The 25084-nt window shown below is 43.2% G+C and overlaps 1 protein-coding gene and 1 long non-coding RNA gene across 2 annotated transcripts; both read left to right on the forward strand.

Moving 5' to 3' along the window:
* Positions 1 to 8385: 8385 nt before the first annotated feature.
* LOC145425337 (uncharacterized) lies at positions 8386 to 9020 on the forward strand. Its single transcript, XR_013906004.1, has 2 exons — positions 8386 to 8687; positions 8770 to 9020. It is a non-coding gene; the product is annotated as an uncharacterized LOC145425337 (long non-coding RNA).
* A 13712-nt stretch (positions 9021 to 22732) lies between these two features.
* On the forward strand, positions 22733 to 24798 carry LOC145425254 (E3 SUMO-protein ligase ZBED1-like). The gene is made up of 2 exons (XM_080298290.1): positions 22733 to 23965; positions 24129 to 24798. The coding sequence occupies exons 1-2, from the start codon at positions 22899 to 22901 to the stop codon at positions 24796 to 24798; spliced, it is 1737 nt and encodes a 578-aa protein (XP_080154416.1). The 5' UTR covers positions 22733 to 22898.
* Positions 24799 to 25084: the final 286 nt, after the last annotated feature.

Raw genomic sequence — 25084 nt, forward strand, 5'->3', positions numbered from 1 at the left:
AAATGTGAAGGGAAGTTACCTGTGCACTTCGATCGGGACCTTCTGCCCTCTGAGCGCAACGATGGCGAGCAACTGTGAGGAAAGAGTGGTGTGGAGGGGGGGCGTGGTCTGCGATGCTGCTGCAGGTCAGATGGATGTACCTGCGCTGCATTTGCTATCACGCCTCGCCAACTTAAAAGGCTTTGTGCTGTCTGAGTTGTTGGTGTTGTGGATGTGTTGGCTGGCAGTCCACAGACAGACTGATTTACACAACTGTGGAAAAAATAAAATTAATAAATAAAATAAATTGGAAAACATAGATGTGTCATTATTTCATATAGATTTCAAATAACATACCATTTGATGTCAACATGGTTTAGTTGCATTTGCAGTGCTCGTGCTGTTATATTCTTATGATTCTGTTCATTTTATGAGTGTATCCTTCAGCCTTGCTTCACATATTTACTGCTGCTTGATCAGCTTTAGTCCTGCTAGCATCAGCACAGGTAGAAACAGATCACACATCAGAGAATCGGCCGTGCATCTAAATGCAAATGGAAACTAAAAATGAAAACATAGATAACTGAGCTGAACTTCATAGATCTGAAAGTTGACCAATGCATACATAGTGCTAAAAATCAGGTATCGGGAAAACACATTATTTTATATTATGCTGAAGTCAATTGTTATCCTTTTTTAAAACTATATCATATAATAAAGTCTGTTTTGAAGTTTACTATGGTAAAAAAAATATTTTAAGGCTCTTCAGATATACTGTAACTTCATAGGTATGAACCATCAAAGCATTTTCATCATGAATATAAAACTTCATTAGGTAGATCTGTTCAAATACTCATTAATGCAAATATCTGATCAGCCAATCACGTGGCAGCAACTCAATGCAGGTGTAAAAGGTGAGGTCTAAAAAGAACCTTTAAGAAAATATGAATCATCTTAATCAGTCTTTAATTATGAAGCAATGGCCTAACTCCCTCTGACAAACAGACCTGTGGCAAAATTTATAAACCACTTTTGACTTTTTCCAAGGTGAACATTGTCTGGCAGCAGGTGCCCTTCCCCTCCCAGATCACGGTTCATATCTGATTTTCAGCTCTAAAGTTTATTTTTCTCTTCATAACAACTGTGCAAAGGATGATTTCTGAGGATGATGACTCATTTAAAATGCTTGGATGCTGACAATTATGCAGAGTCAGGCATGGAAAGGCTGCTCTTTGTGACAGGTGGGTGCTGTCATACATGGGTGTAGCTGCCAGCTGTCCTCGAGGCTTCACCTCTGCTAAACGTGTGTCTCTGAACTTGACCTGGTCTCATAAACTCTCCTGTGATTTTTATTTTGCATCCTTGGTTATTCAAATGAATGATTAATATATTAATATGAATCTATACAGATTTGTCCACACTGGATATGACAGTAAGAGTTAGTAAAGCTCTGTTAACGTGTCCCTCTACAGCCTGTTGTTTCTTAGTTTCACCAGTGAAACTGAATTAAAAGCAAAACATAGATGACATATTGTCGCCTAGGCAACCACCAAGCTCCCAGTGCCTACAGACATTCACTAAAACATGCTGGTCATTGGATCGTTTGAATAAATACCTTTAACTAAATATCAATGTTTTCGACATGTCTTAGTTTACATTATTACACAGTTATTATGAGAGAGCATGTCTAATATTTTTCCACTAAACAGTCGTCTTCTCCTTTGGTTTGTTTGTAACAACCATTTATAAAAACTTGTGTTTTGCTTTTGTTTTATTTTTAACTGCAATTCTGGTCGAGTAGCTTTTATAGTGTTAATTCAACATATACTACAAAATAAAATGACTTTTTTTAAAGTACATTTGTGGACATTTTATTTTCAAACTATCCAATCACAGAATCAAATGCACAAAGCCTGTGATGTCATCAAAGGCACAAAGCTTGTGATGTCATCACATTCTGTCATTGGAAGGAGAAATTCAGTCAACTGTAGCAACTCTTTGGTGGCAGAACTACAAAACAACCTGTTTGTTAAAACCAAGATAAGGAAGACACAGAGACGCAGAAGCAGACGCTGAAGCAGACGCATATAAAATGGCAGAAGCACAGATGGAAGTGGTCGTGAGCCCAAATATAACAGTTTTGCAAAGATCGGAAAATGACCTCAAAAAAGCCCAAACACCAAATCCTGAAACACGTCCTCTGGCACAAGTTCAAACAGAAGTGGTCGTGAAAGGCAAGAAAAAAAGGGGGCAAAAACAGAAAAGAGTGGCTGAAGAACCCAGACGACCGATTACTCGGGCGTATGCTCGGGCTCTTCTAGAAGCCCAAAACAACGTGGCTGATGGAAGCAACCTGAGAAATGAAGAAGTGTCAGGAAACCCTGAAGGAACCTCTGAAAGGGAAAACCCTGAATCCCTCCCTATGTCAGAACCAAAGGACGACGTGAATATGGAGACAGAGGCAAACATGAATAACGCCAGTGGACAAAACCCTGGGCCAAATGGAGGGACGTGGCAACATCAGCCAAATCCCAGATTTATACCCCATCATGGCAGAGTCCAGTATGATTCATGTTGTGAGATTGCTGCTCTCAGGCATCAACTACAAGCTTCCCAAAACCACCAGAACGAGCTTTACTGGAAACTGGTAGCTGCTAATAAGAGGGCTTCTTATTACCAGTCTAAGGTGACCAAACTTCATGCACAGATGATCGCCGACAAAAAACAGCATGAAGAAACAATTAAAGAGCTCATAGAGCAACTGGAGGAGGCTAATGATAATAATAAGCCTGATAAGAGCAAAACAGAGGTTCAAGCAAAGGACAACCAAGCAGTTGTCATGCTGGATGACATGATCCGTGTCCTGCACGAAGACGTCAGCGACCCTACCACAGAGCAGTGTGTGGATTCTTCTACACAAACCACAGAGGCTTCACACACGGACTGTGTAGGTCTGAAGGAGGCTCAATTTGAAGTCCAATACAAGACTCAACAAGAGCAAATAGGAACACTCCAACAACAGCTCCTAGAAGCTCAACACCAACTCAAGGAACAGGAAGACAAACATAGGCAGGACCAGGAGACACTGAACATGGAAATCAGTGAGCTTAAATCCCAGCTCTGCTCCAACAAGGAGCTTCATGACATGAAAGTAGAGACTCTTTATCAAGAGTTGAAAGAAGTCAAAGCGTCCTACATTAAAATCACACAGGAGCAAAAAGAACAAAATTCCAACACAGCAAATGGAAAATCTGAGCTTCTGGTGGAAAAAGACACCAAAGAACAGGACAAGGAAGAAGAAGAAGACTCCCTGACATCAACTGAGATGTCTCTGCATGACTCTCTACAACAAGCAGAAGACAGAGAGAAAACGATAACTACCAATCCAGCTGAACTCGAAACTGAAGCTAAGACTGTGCCAGAGAAAAAACCCAAGAAGAAGAAGAGGAACTGGCTGCGTCGGCTTTTCAGCTGTACCAGTCCACAGACAGACTGATTTACACAACTGTGGAAAAACTAAATAAATACAAAAAAAATAAATAAATTGGAAAACATAGATGTGTCATTATTTCATATAGATTTCAAATAACATACCATTTGATGTCAACATGGTTTAGTTGCATTTGCAGTGCTCGTGCTGTTATATTCTTATGATTCTGTTCATTTTATGAGTGTATCCTTCAGCCTTGCTTCACATATTTACTGCTGCTTGATCAGCTTTAGTCCTGCTAGCATCAGCACAGGTAGAAACAGATCACACATCAGAGAATCGGCCGTGCATCTAAATGCAAATGGAAACTAAAAATGAAAACATAGATAACTGAGCTGAACTTCATAGATCTGAAAGTTGACCAATGCATACATAGTGCTAAAAATCAGGTATCGGGAAAACACATTATTTTATATTATGCTGATGTCAGGGCTCTGAGTGCGGGCAGGTGGAAATGTGGATCCAAATGCAGGACTCCGAGACGAAATGTAACTAAAACCACAGCTTTTATTGCTGGCATGAAACAAAAACAGAAACCAAACCATGAAACCAAGCAGGAACACACAGGCAGGGTCTGAGGGTACGACGCAACACCAAGCGTGGGAAAACACAGGGCTTAAATACACAGGGTAGTAATGAGGGAATGGGCCACAGAAGGGAGACACAGCTGGGGGAGCTGAACTTCATAGATCTGAAAGTTGACCAATGCATGCATAGTGACAACACATTATTTTATATTATGCTGAAGTCAGTTTTTATCCAATTTTATAACTATATCATATAATAAAGTCTGTTTTGAAGTTTACTATGGTAACAATTCATCTTTTTAGGCTTTTCAGAAACACTGTAACTTCATAGGTATGAACCAACAAACCATTTTTCATCATGACAATAAAAAATAAATCTAAAGGAGATAAACATCACAACTGTTCAACCAAGCATTAAGTCCATTTTGAAACAAAGAACGATGTACACTCAGCCAATCACATGGCAGCAACTCAATGCAGTGTAAAAGGTGAGACGTAAAATAAAACAATTAAAAATATTAATTAATCTTAATCAATCTTAAAATATGAAGCAATCTTCTAACTCCCCTTTACATACAAAGCTGTGGCCAACCTTACAAACCATTTTGAATTTTTTCCAGCCGAGGCGTTCAAAATAACCAAACTGCTGATAGTCACGGTTTAATTTGGGCAGCTGCCTGCCTAATATAATGTAAAATCATCACAATATTTTACACAAAGAGAGTAAATGTATCCTTGTACTCAGCTAAGACAGCTGGGCTGCTGTGGCTTGTGTTTATGTTCAGAGTGACATCTGATTTAAAAGCAGACTGTCATGGTTGCGGCTGTGTGCAGGCAGGATGAGGACCCAAACGCAAGCTCACAGAGGCAGGAATGAACTCAAAACACAGCTTTATTGCTGGAGAGAGAAACCATACAACCTAAACGAGGAAACTATAACGTAATACACAGAGAAACACACGGCCATGAATGAGGGAGAACGCGACACAGAACTGAGGGAGACGCAGACATAAATACACAGAGGGTTAACGAGGGAAGTGGGAGCACACGGGGAACACAGGTGACACTGATAATCATAACAAGACACGGCAGGAGTGAACGCAACACTGACGGGAGACTGTCAAAGTAAAACAGGAAGTACACGGAGGTTCAGAGAGGAGGAGAGACAGCACGGGGAGAGCACGGACATAACGGGCTGGGAAAACATGGAATAAAACTCAAGGAGGGGAAACGAGGGCTCACAGATAAACAGAGGGGCACACAGGAGGTAATCAAATAAGGAACATCTTAACAGAAACCATGGCATAAATAAAGAACAACACACAAAACATATGAAAACTAAGAATGCTGGGCCAACATGGCCCAGGATCATGACAGACAGCAAAAGACACTGAGCAGCATATCAGTCAGCATGGGAAAAATGCCATAGATTTAAGGAACCAGGCTAAAATAATTGGTTTCTAGTGGGTTCTATTGTAAGTGCTCTATATTTCAGCATGACATACTGTATGCATCCTACACTGAGAACCCTTGAAGCTGATCATCAGGGTATGCTGTGTACTTCTTACACAGAAGATAAAATAACATGCAAAGATTTTAGATGGTTGTGGTTGGTCCTTACACACAGATGTAAGGTCAAAAAAAAAAAATCACCCACAGTGGATCGTTCACAGACGCTGGTCCAGTGGAACCCACTTCCACAAAGGCTGCACCTGCTCTGGCAGAACAGGAAGCATCAACTACATAGTAGCTATTTTCATAATTAAGACATCAACTATAGGTGTTCCCAAAATGTGCCATGTTGTCTGCACACCTGACAGCTCAATAAGTCCTGTGTTGATTACAGATGGTGGTTGTTTCCAGAAACAGCACTTGCATAAAATAAGTACAGAGCACTTTATGAGCCAACCTGCTTCTTTAATGAGCATTTAGGTTGTTTGTATTCAGTGTTCACAGATAATATGCTCATTAAAAGGGGGGATCCACTATGTCCTTCTTCACAATCCTGTCTGCCAACTTTAAGAAGAAATCAGAGTGACGCAGAAGCTTTAAAACAGTGTTCAGAATAATCAGTGATGCTTTTATCTGAACTGATGACAGATAAAGATGAACGTGAGTGTGGCAGAAGAGTAAGTTCTCCCTCTTTCTTGGAAGTATACAAAAGTCTGTTGTTTCTAAAAAGTTCATAAACAAACAACAAGTTCTTACAGAATGAGACGTGAAGCCTGGAGACGAGCAGTTCAGACACGCTGTTATTAAATTCTACCTGAGCAGGTTATAGTTCACCTCAGTTACGGAAGAACAAATAACACTTGGCTCTGGGAGCTTCAGTTTTTATACACTGTCGTAGCACCACCCTAAGCCATCATTTGCATCAATACCTACATCACTAGCCCAGCAGTTCTAAGAAACTTCTCTGTTTGTGGTTCAGAACCTAATGTGACACCAATGAGCACAACAGCATGCAGCTGCAGGTTGTTGTTCATACCTGGCTTTACAATAAAGAGCCATGTTTGCAGGCAGCTGTTTGAAGTTTTGTGTAAAATATCATTTTTATAGAAATAAACCAAATGTGTCTAAATATATTAAGTAAACAATCAGAATAAGAACATTTTGAAATAAAATCCAAAAACTGCATCTGGCTTAGTTTTTGTTGAATAAATAATGACTCTGTGTAATATGTCATGTGTTGTATATGTAAGTTGTATTTGTACAATGAAGCCAGGCTTTCTTTGTGTTAGCTGCCTGACAAAACCTAAAACTCTAGTCAGAGATCGCAGGTGTCACAACAGACATGATCAGCTTTCTCTGTCGATCCTATCTTTCTGTTTCACACTCTGTGCACTCATAGAAAAAAATCTTTAAAAAAACAATCACATGACTCTTCTTCCACACAACATGATCCCTGAGTGCCGCCTGCTCCAACCAGACATGTTCTCACAGCGACGATGGTGATAATTAAAATCTACAAAGAACGTGATAAACATGATTAAAATGCAGCACTGTTAAAGCAACGTGATTAATGCTGCATTAAAATGAGCCTTTAGCACATAGAGATGATTCAACAGTTTCATTTGACTTCATTGTTTCTAAGGCAGATGCTACACCAGTGAAGGTGCACTTAGTTTTCACACACTGCTTCTGCATTGTGTCTTAGTTTTAGTGGATTAAATAATGACAGTGTTTGTTTGTTTTTCTTTAGTAACAAATGACCTCAGATCAGCTTATAATATTTTATAAACAAATAAGCATAAATGCATAAACTCAGCCTGGAATCACATGGGATAAACATGGGATGTGCATTTTTTTATTTGTTTTGTGTTACTGAGTCTTGCAAGAATGCCAACCTTACCAGCAGCAGCTTGGTTTTTTTGTTTGTTGTTTTTTTAATTGAATGAGTGCTGAAAGTTGAGCAACAGCTGTGACAACGAGAGAAGATGGAGCCAATCAGAAACAACTGTGAAAATGTACAATATGCAAGCTAAGAAAGCAAAGTGTAGCAATGTTGCCATCATTTTTGTTATTGTGGGATTTTTTTCAACATTCACTGAAAATCACTTCTCTCATATTTCCTCTTTATTATTTTCATCACTGTTTAAGAAACGTAACAAAGTCTTATAAAGCATCTAAACCAGCATCATGAAGTGATGTTTAAAGATGGCAGCAAGCTCACAGCATCTCTCAACTCAAGAGCAACATTCAAAGTGCACAGGCTGAAGGAAAGTATTGATTTTATCACATGCAATTACAATACGCCTTTTCATCTGTATCTGGATGTACAATGGGTATCGTTGTTTGTCCCAGCAGTTTACAATACAGAATGTGCACGTCTGTGGGGCTTTTATAAAGATTTCTATTTGCATTGATACGATTGCTTGGATCACAAATTGTTCTAACTTGATTAAAGTCACCAATGATAAAGGTATTCTTGCGCTTACAGTTACCATTATTATCTCTGTTTGCTATCAGATCATCACATCCCCCTTGTGGGATCATGTTGATGATCTGCTGGTTTTCTGAACACGTCCGTTAGTCATGCAGAGCACAGTGCCAGAGAGCGCCACCAGCAGGAACATGGAAGTCTTCATTGTATTTCTATATCGAAAAAGTAAACAGAGTGAATATATAAATCAGTATTATTTCATTTCATTTATTAACTTGTTTATTTTTCCATTTTCCTAAATGTTAATCGTGCTTAACTATTAAAGTAAAAATACAGATAGATAGGAAACTCTCTGAAAAGTCAAACTGTTTTCAGTGAGTTTATATATTTGCCAGAGGAAAGGTCAGGATCTGCATATCTGACCACTTTGAATCAATTTATATCTAAACAGAAATCAGTAAAAGTTCAAATCAGTTTTATCAATATCCTCACTTATGAGGATATTGATATCCGTATAACTGGAGTTATTATAGATTTTCATACATGACATTTGTGAAAAAGGCGAGGGTGTCAGGGTCCCTGTGTCTACCCGGTCGCCTCAGTGTGGCTACATGTGTTTTTTTGTTTTGATTTTGTCCCCGCTCTCTCCCTCCCTCCTTCTCTCACTGCCTGGGCGGAGCTCATCTGTGGGCTCCTGCCCTTGGCCCACGCACCTGGTGACACCTGTGGCTCATCACCCAACAGTGTTCCAGTCCCCTTATAAGATGGCAGCCCTGTATTTCTCGTCGCTGGACCGTTGCCGACTCTCGTCAGTGTTAACCCCAGCTCAGTTCGTTCTCGTGTTTCCCTAGCGATCTTCTTACAGTAACCTTTTGCATCTCTGTGAATAGATTTCCCTGGACCTGCCCCTGTGTTACCTGAGCGATCAAGTGTGTGAGGATTGGAGCGAGCTTTTGTGTTTCTTGTGGAGTGTGAAGAGGAGCGTGGAGCGTGGATGGAGTGAGGACTTTGGAGCGTGTGTGGACTGCAAGTGTCTTTCCCCCCTCCTGTTCGTGTGTGGATTCCCGGAACCCGTCTTTTCCCCACTGTGTAAATAGATCACCTGGTGCTTCTGTAAATAAAAAACCTTTATTGTTCCCTACTCAGAGCCTACGCGTGAGTCCGTTCAGTCCCGTTGTGACAGAGGGTAAGGACGTAAATCGACTGGTAAAGAGGGACTGGTGAAGAGTCTGCAGCCGCAGCACCGATCCATCTGTCCATCTCCTGTTCCCTTCTCTGATCACTCGTGAACAACACTGCGAGTTTTGTAACTTAATAAAAGCAGTAATTTGTTTGCCAGAGGGCCCCTTCCACGTCACACCCTGTTCTTTCCTTCTTGTCTTATATGAAAATTCACTTTGTGGAGCTTTTTGGGAAATTGTTAAACTTCAGGAAGATTCTGAACATGCCCCATCGTTTAGCCAGCTCTTTGGAGCTGAGCAGGTTCAGGCCTGTTGTTGTAAGTTTTATAAAACGATCTCATTTAAACGGATAATCCAGCTGAAGCTTCAGACAGCCGTCAGACAGTGAAACACTGCCATCTGCTGGACTCGAATAACAAAGACGCTGCTTTGACGGGTGAGGGAGTTTCAACAAGTCTGCAACGACTCAAGCATCAAACTACAGAACTATTCTAGCGGACATGGTGCTCTAATGACTGCTTCATTAACGCAGCTCAGAAAGGATCAAACATATCAATAAACTTTGAGATAAAAAAAATTACTGTTTCACTGCACACACAAACCTTCTCTCATTAGCACAACACTGCCCAGGCCTCAGAGTGTATTCCTTCTAGACTATTAAACCTTAGCATGTTATTTTAAAGTCTTACAGGTGAAACAGCCAACCAGTGATCCTAACTGTAATTTAAAATATTCAGCTGCAAAAATGCTTTTAGCAAATAGTTTTTTATGACTGTGCTAAGATTCAATACTAGATTTTTGCTGGTCTGATTAAAAGGTTAAATGTAGAAGTTTTGGGATCATATATTAATACTTCCAAAACAATAAAGTTGTTGTAGAGAATCTATGTTCATTATTGTTGCTCATCATGGAAAGACAAAGACATCAGACTCTGCTGAAAAATTTTACACTCCTACTCTCTGCACACAGCGGTCTGAGGGACCTTCCAGGATCGGGGATTTTATTTATTTTGTTCTTTTTCGGTCTTACTGGTTAGTAGGTTGTGATTTTCTACCTGTTGATCTCTCATTTGGAACATGATTTGCTCTGGAGCAGATTAGGTTCAAAGCATGAGTTGACCTGGCATTATGTCTTGGATTACAAAAAAATCCCACATTAAACCTTGAAGTTAGCCGGATAAGACAGCGTTCTGTTTCACAGTAAAGGCCTCAGAGAGTTGTTGCTAACCAAAGTCTATCTTGTACAGCCACGCAGCATCTAATGACGTTTTGTAACCTGTCACTACAAAGGAGCAGTGAAATGATTGCTGTTTTAGCGCACACACACAGTGTGGTGATCAGTATAAGGACATTAAAGTGATGTTGCAGAAAGCTGCATCTGGTCAGAAGGAAAAAAAAACACGCACACTTGGAAGACTTGGCCAAATTGCACAAAATGAATGGCTGACAGTGGACAGATACAAGGATGTGGATGGTCACACCCTCGTGCATTAAAGAGGCCGTTCACAAAACCAAACACTCAACAGACACAATAAGACAGCTGATCAGTTTGCCTCACTAACTCATCTACACAAGGCGTGTTGTAGAAGTAGAGCAGGGCGATATGGCCAAAAATATTCATCACGATATAAATTTGAAAATGTGCGATAACGATATAACTGACACGAGACAAAATACTTTACAACTCCACTTCATTTGTGCAAAAAACAAAAAACAAACAATCAATGTATTTTCACTTAAATAAGCAGCTGCTTTTCATGTGCATTAAACTTATATAAAAATGTAACAGTGCAAATGCAAATTCCTCGCTGACAGTTTAACCAAAAGGCATTTCCAGTGGAAACTGGCCGACATATCCTCAGCACAACCATGTATAATATCCACAAAACTTAAAAAGAGGTTAAACAAACACACAGTACAGTAATATTATGTTGAAGCACAGTACGTATCACTCCGCGGGGCTCCTGCCTACGATAGCCGTAATGCTCCAACAATCCATCAAGCGGTGCGGCTTCGTAGCTTAGCAAAGTCGTACTAAAACATTTGACAGATTTTCGAGCGCCGTGCACATAAAATCGTTTCCAGGTCAGTAAACACAACCAGGATTCATACAGTGGCTTGCAAAAGTATTCGGCCCCCTTGAACTTTTCCCCATTTTGTCACATTACAGCCACAAACATGAATCAATTTTATTGGAATTCCACGTGAAAGACCAACACAAAGTGGTGCACACGTGAGAAGTGGAACGACAATCAGACATGATTCCAAACATTTTTTACAAATAAATAACTGCAAAGTGGGGTGTGTGTTCAGCCCCCTTTGGTCTGAGTGCAGTCAGTTGCCCATAGACGTTGCCTGATGAGTGCTAATGATTAAACAGAGTGCACCTGTGTGTAATCTAATGTCAGTACAAATACAGCTGCTCTGTGACGGCCTCAGAGGTTGTCTAAGAGAATATTGGGAGCAACAACACCATGAAGTCCAAAGAACACAGCAGACAGGTCAGGGATAAAGTTACTGAGAAATTCAAAGCAGGCTTAGGCTACAAAAAGAAACAACGTCCCACGGAGCACTGTTCAAGCGATCATTCAGAAATGGAAGGAGTATGGCACAACTGTAAACCTACCAAGACAAGGCCGTCCACCTAAACTCACAGGCCAAACAAGGAGAGCGCTGATCAGAAATGCAGCCAAGAGGCCCATGGTGACTCTGGACGAGCTGCAGAGATCCACAGCTCAGGTGGGGGAATCTGTCCATAGGACAACTATTAGTCGTGCACTGCACAAAGTTGTGCTTTATGGAAGAGTGGCAAGAAGAAAGCCATTGTTAACAGAAAACCATAAGAAGTCCCGTTTGCAGTTTGCCACAAGCCATGTGGGGGACACAGCAAACATGTGGAAGAAGCTGCTCTGGTCAGATGAGACCAAAATGCAAAATGCTCTGTGTGGAAAACTAACACTGCACATGACTCTGAACACACCAGCCCCACTGTCAAATATGGTGGTGGCAGCATCATGCTCTGGGGGGGCTTCTCTTCAGCAGGGACAGGGAAGCTGGTCAGAGTTGATGGGAAGATGGATGGAGCCAAATACAGGGCGATCTTGGAAGAAAACCTCTTGGAGTCTGCAAAAGACTTGAGACTGGGGCGGAGGTTCACCTTCCAGCAGGACAACGACCCTAAACATAAAGCCAGGGCAACAATGGAGTGGTTTAAAAGCAAACATATCCATGTGTTAGAATGGCCCAGTCAAAGTCCAGATCTAAATCCAATCAAGAATCTGTGGCAAAATCTGAAAACTGCTGTTCACAAACGCTGCCCATCTAATCTGACTGAGCTGGAGCTGTTTTGTGAAGAAGAATGGGCAAAGATTTCAGTCTGTAGATGTGCAAAGCTGGTAGAGACATAAGGCAAACCGGATTATAAGGAGCACTGTCAATTTCCAGAAAAATCAAAGGACTGATTTTTAGAGTGCCTTATTTTCCGAAAAGCACAGTAATAACATAATAACAACGGCCCGCTAGCATGCTCTTGGTTGCTGAGGGCTATGCTGTGGCTGAGCTGCAAGATTAACTCTGCAAAACCAACTTTCATCAAGTAACAGGGCTCTAGAGTGCAACCAATTTGGTCGCAAATGCGAATCCGTGTAAATGAGAGCAGGTACACTGATTCCACACAAAGACGTAAACACAGAACGGACCGACGCATCAGAATCAACTTTGTCTTTCTCGGCTTTCTCACCCGACGGCTCGTAGACGGACACGCTCTCGGAGCTTAGCGATCCTGATGCGTCCGGTCCGCGCTGCGATTACGTCTTCTTGCGCTGATTCTGAGCTGCAGGTTTTGTCTCTCCAACCAAAATTCAGAGCCAGCAGCAAAAGAAGCAGCAAACTGCGCTTAACATTTGATCAATGTCATTAATTTTGCTGTTTTGCTTCCACGACTATTAAAATCACACTCCATGCACAGCTAGCTCTCTCTCTATCTCTCTCTGTACTTCAAGAACAGTTTCCCGTCTCCAATCTCTGTTTTCTGTATTATTCATTCGCTTATTACCCACCAGTCTACCGTTGTTTACAGCGCTGTGGCTGCTGTCTTTTTCTTTTTTTCACTTAAATGACCTCGGACAAGAAAGCCTATTTTTTCTGTTGATCAATACTGAAGAAATTTAAACTTCATATGCAGAACATTGTAGAATATTTTTAAGGTTATCTGCTATAAAAAGCCAGACCAGGAAAATCTCCTTCATGTTTTTCTGTGTTTTATTCTTAGTTACTTTCACACAAAGGCATCTGCTGTGATGTTCACAATTCTGATGAAGTCAGTACTGATAAATGATCAGAGTTATAATATTTCTGACTGTCTGAGGCTAAGTTGAATCGAATCGGGACTTTGAAAACCGGAATCGAATGGATTATAGAAATCAGTGATGATACCCAGCCCTAGTGAGCAGCCTAGGCACGACAGAAGTGGATGTAGCTGTAATAGGAAAACAACTATTGCTAACTTTTCTGTTAAGTTAAGGCCTGATCCTTCTGAAATTCATAGCCAGTGCTCTGACACGGTGTCATCAATCTTTGAATGCTGAAAAAGCACAGTGTATCCAGAAAAACACATTATATTATATCAATTATTATAAAATTTGTCTGCGCCTAACTTTTTAAAGTTAGGCGTACCGGTACGCCCATGGCAAAAAGTTAGTCTAGAGCCCTGCAGTAAAGACGAGAGTTGGTTTTGAAAGGTGCAAAGAAGGGAGGGATGAGAAGTAAAAAGCAGCTACTGTCAGTCTTTACAGACAGAAGGACTGATTGGCTGTCTGGGAGCCCAACGGATGTTAAAAAAAAAGGAAAAAAAAGTTGAAAACGTTGAAGGTTTGATCATCTACTCCCTCATCTCCATCTCGTTTTTACTCCCACTCATTTCCAGCAGCCGTCTCTGTTAGTCTGCCTTCCCATTTCCATCCTAATGAGGATTTATTCCCACTGAAGCAGCTGCACGGCGCAGGGAAAGAAGACGCAGGAACCGCACGCTGAGTTCATCCACAACTTATGACCTTCCCTGTCTCTCTCCATCCACCTCTCTTCTATCCGTTTAGATGTTTACCTGTCCATGTGACTGTTGACATTAGGAAGCTGTCACTAAACTGCTGTCGCTGCCAATGACTGTCATGTCCCCCTCGAGTGTTAGCCCCCCTCCAGAGCTCTAAAGCACAGGCTTTAATAAGCCCGGCAAGAGAAATGCCAGCTTCCTATGCAGCCTGAGCTGAGAACATTGGAGTGACAAAGAAGAGGGGGGCAAAAGTCTGATGCACATTAGGGCTGCCACGATTAGTCGACTAGTCACGATTACGTCGACTATCAAAATCGTCGTTTGAAGCTTTGTAAGATCACAAAAGACGCAGGAATAAGTAGTACGATTTAAGAGTGTAATAACGGACTGAAACAGAAGATGGCAGCACTGCATGTACAAGGATGCCAGCTGCTGTTAAACCCCGAAGAAGAAGAAGCTGTGTCCCAGAATTCATAGCGCAGCCCAGCTCAGTTTCCAACAATGGCGGCAGCTAGTTAGTTTTAATATTACTCTTATTATTCTTTCTGGGTCACAAAATAAACGTTTAACATGTTTTCAGGCAAGAGTGTAGCTGTGTAAACCTCAAATATCTGCTCAGTTTATCAAGACACCACATATTTCAAAAGCGCTCCGACGTTTTCAGAGACGTCTGTTAGTCACTAGCTCGATAGCTAGCCGGGAGCAAGGCTCATTAGAGCCGGTGAGAACACCGGAATCCCGGCAAATCGTTTTCAAACCCACCGCCGTCTTTCGCTACTCAGGTTAAACATGATATAAGTCACTTAGATAACTTAAAAATGTTATTGTTTGGCTTTTTTTAGTATTTTATTTGTTCCTGAGCAAATCGGTTTGGCTAAGATTAAAGTTATAGTTTTTACACAGCTGAGTAAACGTCAAGCAGACAACTGATTATCAGAAGTGTGAGATGCTGGAGAATATACTCCGGTGTCCTGTTATATTTTAGATAGCAAGGAGCAGACGGCTGAGTTTATTAAACTTCACCGAAACAATCTGCAAATTTCATTAAAATTTAATAAACTATCATCTTGTCTTTATTTTTAGTTAGCACATACCTGAAACACTTAAAAATGTAAGCTAATGATAGTTATATAAGAGCAGATGCTGCTGGTGCAATAAGCTGTACGTTTTACGTACAATGGATGATGATCTGATTTAGGGCAGCACGATTTTGCATAAAATGAGAATCACGATTTTTTGGCTTAGAATTGAGATCACGATTCTCTCACGATTTTCTTCCATCCATCCATCCATCTTCATCCGCTTTATCCGAGGCCGGGTCGCGGGGGCAGCAGCCTAAGCAAAGAGGCCCAGACCTCCCTCTCCCCAGCCACCTCCTCCAGCTTATCCGGGGGAATACCAAGGCGTTCCCAGGCCAGCCGAGAGATATAATCTCTCCAGCGTGTCCTGGGTCTGCCCCGGGGCCTCCTCCTGGTGGGACATGCCTGGAACACCCCACCCAGGAGGCGCCCAGGGGGCATCCTTGTCAGATGCCCGAACCACCTCAGCTGGCTCCTTTCGATGTGGAGCAGCAGCTGCTCTACTCTGAGCCCCTCCCGGATGGCCGAACTTCTCACCCTATCTCTAAGGGAGAGGCCAGCCACCCTTCGGAGGAAGCTCATTTCTGCCGCTTGTATCCGCGATCTCGTTCTTTCGGTCACTACCCACAGCTCGTGGCCATAGGTGAGGGTAGGGACGTAGATCGACCAGTAAATTGAGAGCTTCGCTTTTACACTCAGCTCCCTCTTCACCACGATGGACCGGTGCAGCGTCCGCATTACTGCAGCTGCAGCCCCAATCCGTCTGTCGATCTCCGGCTCCTTTCTCCCATCACTCGTGAACAAGACCCCGAGATACTTGAACTCCTCCACTTGGGGCAGGAACTCATCCCCGACCGGGAGTGGGCACTCCACCCTTTTCCAGCTGAGAACCATGGCCTCAGATTTGGAGGTGCTGATCCTCATTCCTGCTGCTTCACACTCGGCTGCGAACCGTTCCAGTGCGAGCTGGAGGCCCTCACCCGATGAAGCCAACAGAACCACATCATCCGCAAAAATCAGAGATGAGATTCTGAGGCCACCAAAGCGAAAGCCCTCCGCCACTTGGCTGCGCCTAGAAATCCTGTCCATAAAAATTATGAACAGAACCGGAGACAAAGGGAAGCCCTGGCGGAGCCCATCACCCACCGGGAATGAGTCCGACTTATTGCCGGCAATGCGAACCAAGCTCTTGCAACGGTTGTAGCAATCGGCCAGACACCCCATACTCCCGCAACACCTCCCACAGGACACCCCGAGGGACACGGTCGAATGCCTTCTCCAAGTCCACAAAACACATGTAGACTGGTTGGGCAAACTCCCATGCACCCTCAAGTATCCTCGAGAGGATAAAGAGCTGGTCCAGTGTTCCGCGACCAGGACGAAAACCGCATTGTTCCTCCTGTATCCGAGGTTCGACTAGCGGACGAACTCTCCTTTCCAGCACCCTGGCATAGACTTTCCCAGGGAGGCTGAGGAGTGTGATCCCCCTGTAGTTGGAACACACTCTCCGGTCCCCCTTCTTAAAGATGGGGACCACCACCCCGGTCTGCCAGTCCACAGGTACTGCCCCTGATCTCCACGCAACATTGCAGAGGCGTGTCAACCAGGACAGCCCTACAACGTCCAGAGCCTTCAGGAACTCAGGGCGGACCTCATCAACACCAGGTGCTCTGCCACCAAGGAGTTGTTTAACTGCCTCAGTGACCTCGCCCCCGGAAATTGGCGGGTCATTCCCCTCATCCCCAGACTCTGCTTCCTCCTCGGAAGACATGTCAGTGGGATTAAGGAGGTCCTCGAAGTATTCCTTCCACCGCCTGACAATTTTCTCAGTCGACGTCAGCAGCGCTCCCCCAGCACTATACACAGTGCAGGTAGAGCACCGCTTTCCCCTCCTGAGAGGCCTGACGGTTTGCCAGAATCTCTTCGAGGCAGTCCGAAAGTCTTTTTCCATGGCCTCTCCGAACTCCTCCCACACCCGAGTTTTTGCTTCAGCCACTGCCCGAGCCGCATTCCGCTTGGCCTGTCGATACCTGTCGGCTGCCTCCGGAGTCCCACAGGCTAACCAAGCCCGATAGGACTCCTCCTTCAGCCTGGTGGCTCCCTTCACCTCTGGTGTCCACCATTTGGTTCGGGGATTACCACCACGGCAGGCACCAACCACCTTGCGGCCGCAGCTCAATGCAGCAGCTTCGGCAATGGAGACGCTGAACATGGTCCATTCGGACTCAATGTCCCCAGTCTCCCTCGGAATGCTGTTGAAGCTCTGCCGGAGGTGTGCGTTGAAGATCTCGCGGAATGGGGCCTCTGCTAGACGTTCCCAGCACACCCTCACTACGCGTTTAGGTGCACCAGGTCTCTCCAGCGTCCTCCCCCGCCACCTGATCCAACTCACCACCAGGTGGTGATCAGTTGACAGCTCAGCCCCTCTCTTTACCCGAATGTGTCCAGAACATGTGGTCGCAGGTCTGGTGATACGATTACAAAATCGATCATCGACCTACGGCCTAGAGCGTCCTGGTGCCACGTGCACTTATGGACACTCTTATGTTCGAACAGGGTGTTCGTTATGGCCAAACTGTGATTAGCACAGAAGTCCAATAACAAAGCACCGCTCGGGTTCAGATCAGGGAGGCCGTTCCTCCCAATCACGCCCCTCCAGGTCTTGCTGTCGTTACCCACGTGAGCATTGAAGTCTCCCAGCAGGAGCACCTTCCAGCGCACCCCCCCCCCCCCCCCCCAGGGCCTCTAAGAAGGCTGGGTACTCTGAACTGCCACTCGGCGCATAAGCGCAGATGACAGTCAGGACCCGTTCCCCGACCTAAGGCGCAAGGAACAAACCCTCTCGTCCACCGGGAAAAACCCCAACGTACCGGCAGCAAGCCGAGGGGATATTAGAATACCCACCCCAGCCCGCCGCCTCTCACCAGGGGCAACGATTTTCTTTTCCAGTATAAATATTTATTGCGCTTATTAACTGCACATCAACTTCGTAACAGTTGAGACTGAACATAAAAACAATAAATAAACATAAAAACAACAAATGTCTCACGTTTTGTTGTTGCCGCAAAATGTTGTACTGCTTGAAATTCCGTCTCCACCGTTGCTCGACACTGCGTGTATAGAGCAGGTAGTGCAACAATAGAAAAATAGTTGCGGGACGGCACTGTGTAGCGTTTGTCTAGGGTGTTGATCATTTTCCTAAATCGCTCGTTTTGCACAGTGTTGATGGGAGCCATATCTTTGGTCAGGTGATAAGTGATAGCCTCCGTAATTTCTTTGTGCCTGCGAGAGTTCGACGGGTATAGGGAAGCGCTGTATAAGGTTCCCGTTATTGATGTTTGGGTGGTTGACCGGGATGGATTTTCTCCTGTCACTTTCTCGTCATCCCTGACGTGCTCTCCGTTGTTTTTTCCCTGCTAATATTAGCATCACACGGCACAGCTTCTGTATCACGTGGTATAAGGCTCTGCCCTTGTCATTTGTTGAGCAGGAAGAGTGAGCACTTGGTTTCATGCAGAGTACGTCCCGGATCAAAATGCGGTACAATCGTCGTCGTCTTTTTTTTTTCTTTTTTTTTTTAAATCGTCATTTGGAAATGAGATCGCACATAAGTATGAATCGAGATCGCGATTTTCTAACGATTAATCGTGCAGCCCTAATCCTATTAGTCGACTAATCGCAAAAATAATCGGTGACTAGTCGACTATCAAAATAATCGTTTGTGGCAGCCCTAATGCACACAGGGAAAAGTTAGAGAGGAAAAGAGAGTGCAGGAAATTACTCTTAGGACGTATATGGCCCAACAGGCCTCGTGATACAGATGAGCTACATCCTCCTGGAAAGCAGCTGCCAATACAGTCTCCCCCATCTGCTGGAAGGCAGATGCTTCAAAACAGAGTGAGAAGTAAAGAGAGAGGGAAGGAACTCAAACAAATTAACACTATATTTTATCTTTAATAATCATATATATTGCTTTACCAAAACAGCTTGTTTTTGTGTTTTTTAAACTACCATCTCTCTTAAACCAACTTGAATTGAACAGTGAGCACAGCCACTAAGTTCTATGTAACAAAAATACAGGGATGGGAGGGAGGGAGACGGTACCTGCACTGACGTTTAAAAAGAAGGAATAGGAGGAGGAGGGGTGGAGGTGGTGGAGCTCTCCGACAGGGGGAAAACTGAGATTTCAGTAAAGCTCAGTCCAAAGCACTTTCCTAATGATTTCCCTGTAACATTAGTCCTCGAGGTCCCCGTCACAGCAGACTACTCTGAGTGCCACCAGACAGTTAATGAGACAAAAACGAGACGCTCTTACAGCCAGGAGGATGCTTCCAGATGACGCTTGATTAATTTGATTGATTATCTGTGAATAAGTCTTGAGCCTCTCCTCAGTTCTTTATATTTTGCCTGTACTGAGCCAGATGTTCTTCTTCTTCCTTTCTTTAGACTTTCTGGAGGTCATTTAAAGTTTTTCTTTGGACATTAACTACTTTTTCACCCATTTTCAGTCCAGTCCTTGTACCTGATCGCTTTCAGAGCGATATTTTTGTTTTTTGGGGGGGTTAAACCACTTAACCTAACTCAAGGGGACAAACCCGAGTTGTCAAATACAATACAAAACACACAACTTAGCAAAGAACCAATTTTAAATTTTATCTTTAGGGACTTTGTTACTAGCAACCTGTCACAGAAACACACTATTTAATTTCTTTGGATTGGGAAAGTAGAAGACAGAAAAAAAAAGGGACAAGCTGAAAAATCTATCCACAGTGGAGGAACAGTACCTGAAAGTCATGTCAAAAAAAATTCAGCAAACACCTGACACAGGACCTGAAAGATGCACTTGGTCCTTCAGTTGATCCATCTAGTGTTCACCAAAGCCTCATCTCATGGTGTCAGTGAAGGGTGGCTGTCAAGAAGCCATTATTAAGGAAGGGAACAGGGAGAAAAGGCTGAGGGATGCCAAATTACACAAGAACTGGACTGAAAATCAGTAGCAGCAGGTCTGATGGAGTGATGAACCAAAATTTGACAGTTCTGGTTCAAATTGTGGTAATATGTCTACAACCACCTGTAAACTACTGTACAGCTCTGCCATAGTTTGGGTCTGCATTTCAGCCAGGGTGTTGGGGATTTCGTCAAAATTGATGGAATTATGAAAAGTACCACCAGACTTTGATGCACCATGCAATACCATCTGGAAAGCGTCTGATCGGCAGCAGCTTACTAAACACATCGAAACACCATCATTCATGGACTGACCTGAGCCGTGTGGGATCATCTCGGCAGAGAATGGAACAAAACGGCAGCTGATATCGAAAGAAGAGCTCTGAATGTCCTTAAAGAAGCTCGGAGAACTATTCCTGAAGACTACTTAAAGGAATTCCAAAGAAATGTGCCTAAGAGAGTTCAGGGCGTGCTGAAGATAAAGATGCTCAAGCTCATTACCTCATTATATCAACTCTGTTTTTGCCTTTTATATTGTATTTTCATGTAAACTTTTCAAATTTAAATTGTTGCACCCGTTTCCCATTACCCAGCAAGTTATATGTTAGAATTAAGGTGTGGCTCAAACTTTTGCACAGTCCTACATTTCCCATCTATAAAATGATTTGACACCTGATAAACCTTTAAAAGCACTGACCTGCCTCTCCAACTATCTGTTTTAAACAACACGCACTTACCAGCAGTTGTGTTGCGTTTTCGTCAGGTTAGTGGCTCAGACCTAAAACAGCCCAACATTATCTCTAATTCAGGTCTGGACCCAAGCTGACCCATTAAAGTACGTGGTACTCCTTTTATTTGTACTTGTGTACTCAGGCATAAATTAGACTTTTCAGGTACAAACTAAATAACACAAAGAGGAGCTTATGAATAAGAATGAAACTGAGAGGCCCACTGCAAGAAGATACACACCCAAGTGCTGAGATTGTAAAGATGAAAAGTGAGCAGAGGAAAACGAGCGTTTCAGGACAACCAGGCGGTTTCCTCTTCTTCCCATCTGGCAGCCTCACAGCGGGGAGTTATGAGGTAGCCCCAACCTACCTCACATCTCCCCGCTGTGCAAGAACGAGCTCAGCAACACAAGCATCCTTTCTCAAGCATCCATACGTGCACATCTACAGTGCTGCATGCCAATGAACTCATTTTCTTGGAGCACCTACACAAGCTGCAATCTACAGATCGTGTTTCACAGCGCTACAGCGAGAGGCAAACACCTCCCTCTGTTTGTGCTTCATTCTAGCTTCGCCCTTCTCTTCCCAACCACACACACCAACACCTTCCTCTTGTGAATTTTATTTTAATCCTTAACATAAAGACAGCTATAAATTAGGATAATCAAACTTGATTTATTACCTCCTGCACCCCCCCACTGTGTGTTCAACAGGAAGCTAAAGACTGGTGCTGTTAAAGTGTTCAAAAAACAGCAGGAGCTCGGTGTGAGGCCACAGTGGGCCAAAAAACACAAGATGACCTCCAGCAAGGACAAAATGTATCTGGACGTCTCTGTGAGCATCTGTCTCACTGTGTAAGTGTAGCACAGTGTCTGTGTGTGCATGGCTGGGCAACAGAGACAGCACAACTGAAAGCCGGTGCATCGTCTGTCTCATCTCAGCCAGTTTACTTACAAACTCTTTAAGTTTGAATTTTAAAGCCGACAATGTGCACAGGGCAGTGATATTTAAAATGAAGGTAAACTATTCCAATCTCTGCAGCCCCAATTGTGTATCTCACACACACACACACACACACAGTCCTGAATTCATTACTGAAGTCTCATCCAGACGTTCAATGTGCTCTGTAATTAAATTGAGATGTGGGGTCAAAATTCCCACCTAGATTGAGTGAGATGAAATAGAAATCGGCTCTCCTCTAACTGACTTTATAGAAATAATTACATAAGCTGCATTTATAACTGTTATTAAATAACAGCAGCACACGAGAACTGAAGTGTAATCCCAGCACATTTCGCTTCGCTTGCACTGATTCTTTAGAGATGACGACCGTGGTGGGTAATTAAGGGCAAACAATATACAAGTGGCGTGAAAAATGGAGGCTGCATTACCTTTCCAAAGCTTCCTTTCCCGATGGCCCGCAGTATCTGGAAGTGGTCAAAGTTCACTGTGGAGAAAATGAGAAGCAGTTAGTGAGAACGTGTCAGTTTGAGCTGAGCTATAAAACAGGGAACATGACATGTACAGCACTGTGCAAAAGTCTTGAGCCATCCCTCATTTGCTTCCAGGGATCCGGACTTCCCTGTAATCTTTAAAGTGGTATTAAGGAATAGCTCTCCAGGCTTTTTAAAGTGTTTCTGATTTTTAATCCAGGGCTTGTATTTGACCACTTTTTGTCTGTTAAGACCCTTCACACTAATCTCTGAAACATTCAAACATAAACAGACACCTAAGTCACGGAAAGGACCAGAAAACTTAACAAAGAACCAATTTTAAATTGTATCTTTACTAGTGCTGTCAAAATTATTGCGTTAATTGTTAAGATCAACGCGAAATGTTTAATGCATTAAAAAAATTTAACGCTGATTTTTTTTTTTATTAATTTCCTGTAATCTAAGACCTTTAAATTCATGAGCACCTCTGGAGGAGGGGGCAACAGTGTGCTATGCTGGCGTTTGGCCTGACAGAAATGATTAGAAGAAGAAGAAGAAGTGACACCATGCTACTATCTAGCTAACACTAGCTAACACACGCAAGCATGGACGAGGGCGGACTTTTGGGTGGAAAGTTTCTCTTTAAGAAGTTGCCTGATGGCTTGTTGGACAAAACGAGAGTAAGATGCACAATTTGCAAAGCTGAATTCAAGTACCACAGAAGCAGTTCATCACTGGCGTATCACCTGAGAGCAAAACACCCAATTGAATCCACCTCTACGGGACCTCACCAGTCTACGCTTCAGGAGTATGGTGCTTGTGGACGAATAACAAAAAATGTGAGAGAAAAATTAACCAATTCCTTGGTTGTTTGGATAGCTAAAAACTGCCGACCAGTTAGCATAGTAGAAGATGATGGACTGAGAGAAGTCATTCGTGCTGCATCAGGAGATGAGTGTTACAATCTGCCCTCGAGAGGAACCATTGTGTCGAGACTGCACACTTTGTATGGGGACCAGAGGGCTCAGCAGTCCAGCAAGCTTGTGCAAGTAAGGAATGTCGCTCTCACCGGAGACCACTGGACTTCGGTGAACAACGATAATTACTTGGGGGTCATGGCGCATTTTATTGATAACGACTGGACTATGCAATCGTTTGCACTAACAGTGAGTAAAACTGAAGAGAGACACTATGCTGAGGCGTGTGCTGACCATTTTCTGAATGTTCCAAACGAATGGAAAATCAAGGACAAGGTAACCACGCTTGGGACCGACAGTGCTCGTAACATGGTTGCAGCCGCCAGACTACTTCCATTTGAACACATGCCCTGCATGGCCCACATTCTGCAAAGAACGGTCACAGTTTCTCTTAATGACAGCGCATTTGAAAGGGCTCTGGCCAAATGTCGCAAGATTGTTGGACATTTTAAGCATAGTCCAGCAAACGCTCAGGAATTAAAGGCACAGCAAGCTGCACATGGACATCAAACAGAACCGCTTGTTCAGGACGTTCCAACAAGATGGAACTCCACCCTAGAGATGATCAAGCGGATCCAGAGAAACAAATTTGGGCTGACCACCATCCTGACTCAACAAAACAGCAAGGTGACCATGTTGACTGACCAGGAGCTTGACAGACTGCACAAGCTGGAGGAACTACTGGAACCTTGCAGGTAAATCATTTTCTTTCTCATGATTGTGTGTCTATCTTTGCATTCTAGCTTTGTTTTCAAGTATGTTCTCCACCTCCACCTCTCTGTGTATTTTCATATGTTGTATTTATGTTTGTCTCTGTGTGATTAATAGAAAAATACAGACTTGATCTTTCTATTGCAGATATGTTACCGAACTGCTGGGGGGAGAGCGGTATGTCTCTTGTTCCATGGTGTTGCCAGCCTTGTGTCATTTGTTCAGGATTATGGAGCCCTCAGATGATAACCCAGTTTACGTTTTGAGGTTTAAGAAGATTTTTACCACAGACCTAGCTCAGCGGAGGGACAGCAGCAATCTCACATGGCTGAAGATCGCTACTGCCCTTGATCCCAGGTTTAAAGACCTTAAATGCCTTTCCAAAGATGAAAGAAGAGAGGTGTGGGCATCAGTACATGACCTTCTGATGTCAGAGACGGATGCACACCAACCATCTGCTCAGACAACAGAGGAACCCTCACCAAAGAAGAGCAAGATGTCCATCTGCTTGCTGGGTTCTCCTGATTCAGATACAGAGGAAGATGCTATAGACTGCTGTCTGAATCTGTACAAAGCAGAGCCCAAAATTGACATAGGAGAGTGTCCACTACAGTGGTGGTTAAAGAGAGAAGGAGCACATGCCAGGCTGGCACCTATTGCACGCAAGTACCTGTCAACCCCTGCAACCACAGTGCCTTGTGAGAGATTATTCTCACTCTCAGGTCACATCATTCAAAAGAAGCGTGCTTCTTTGTCATCAGACAATGTAAACAGAATAGTCTGCCTCAGTAACTGGCTGAGAGCAAAGAAGGACTAATCCAGATTGCTCCTTTGAAGTGAAAAATGTTCAACATTCTGGGTTTTCAGCCGTGTCTTTTTGTGTTTTAAATACTGAGTTTTGTGCACCCTTTATTGTTATGATATTCACTTTAACCTGTAGGCCTGGGTTCAGTCACTGTTGATGGCCTTAAAGGTTTTTTGTAAGTTTTCACTGTGTTAAAGATTGATGAAAACTATTAAAATTTTCTTTGAATTTCAGCATACATTCTTTGTGTTTATTCTGCATTTACTTCATTGTGTTGCATAAATGTCTGTTACAATCT

The sequence above is a fragment of the Astatotilapia calliptera genome, chromosome 3 (assembly GCF_964374335.1).
Source record: "Astatotilapia calliptera chromosome 3, fAstCal68.1, whole genome shotgun sequence".
In the NCBI taxonomy this organism is placed as follows: Eukaryota; Metazoa; Chordata; class Actinopteri; order Cichliformes; family Cichlidae; genus Astatotilapia; species Astatotilapia calliptera.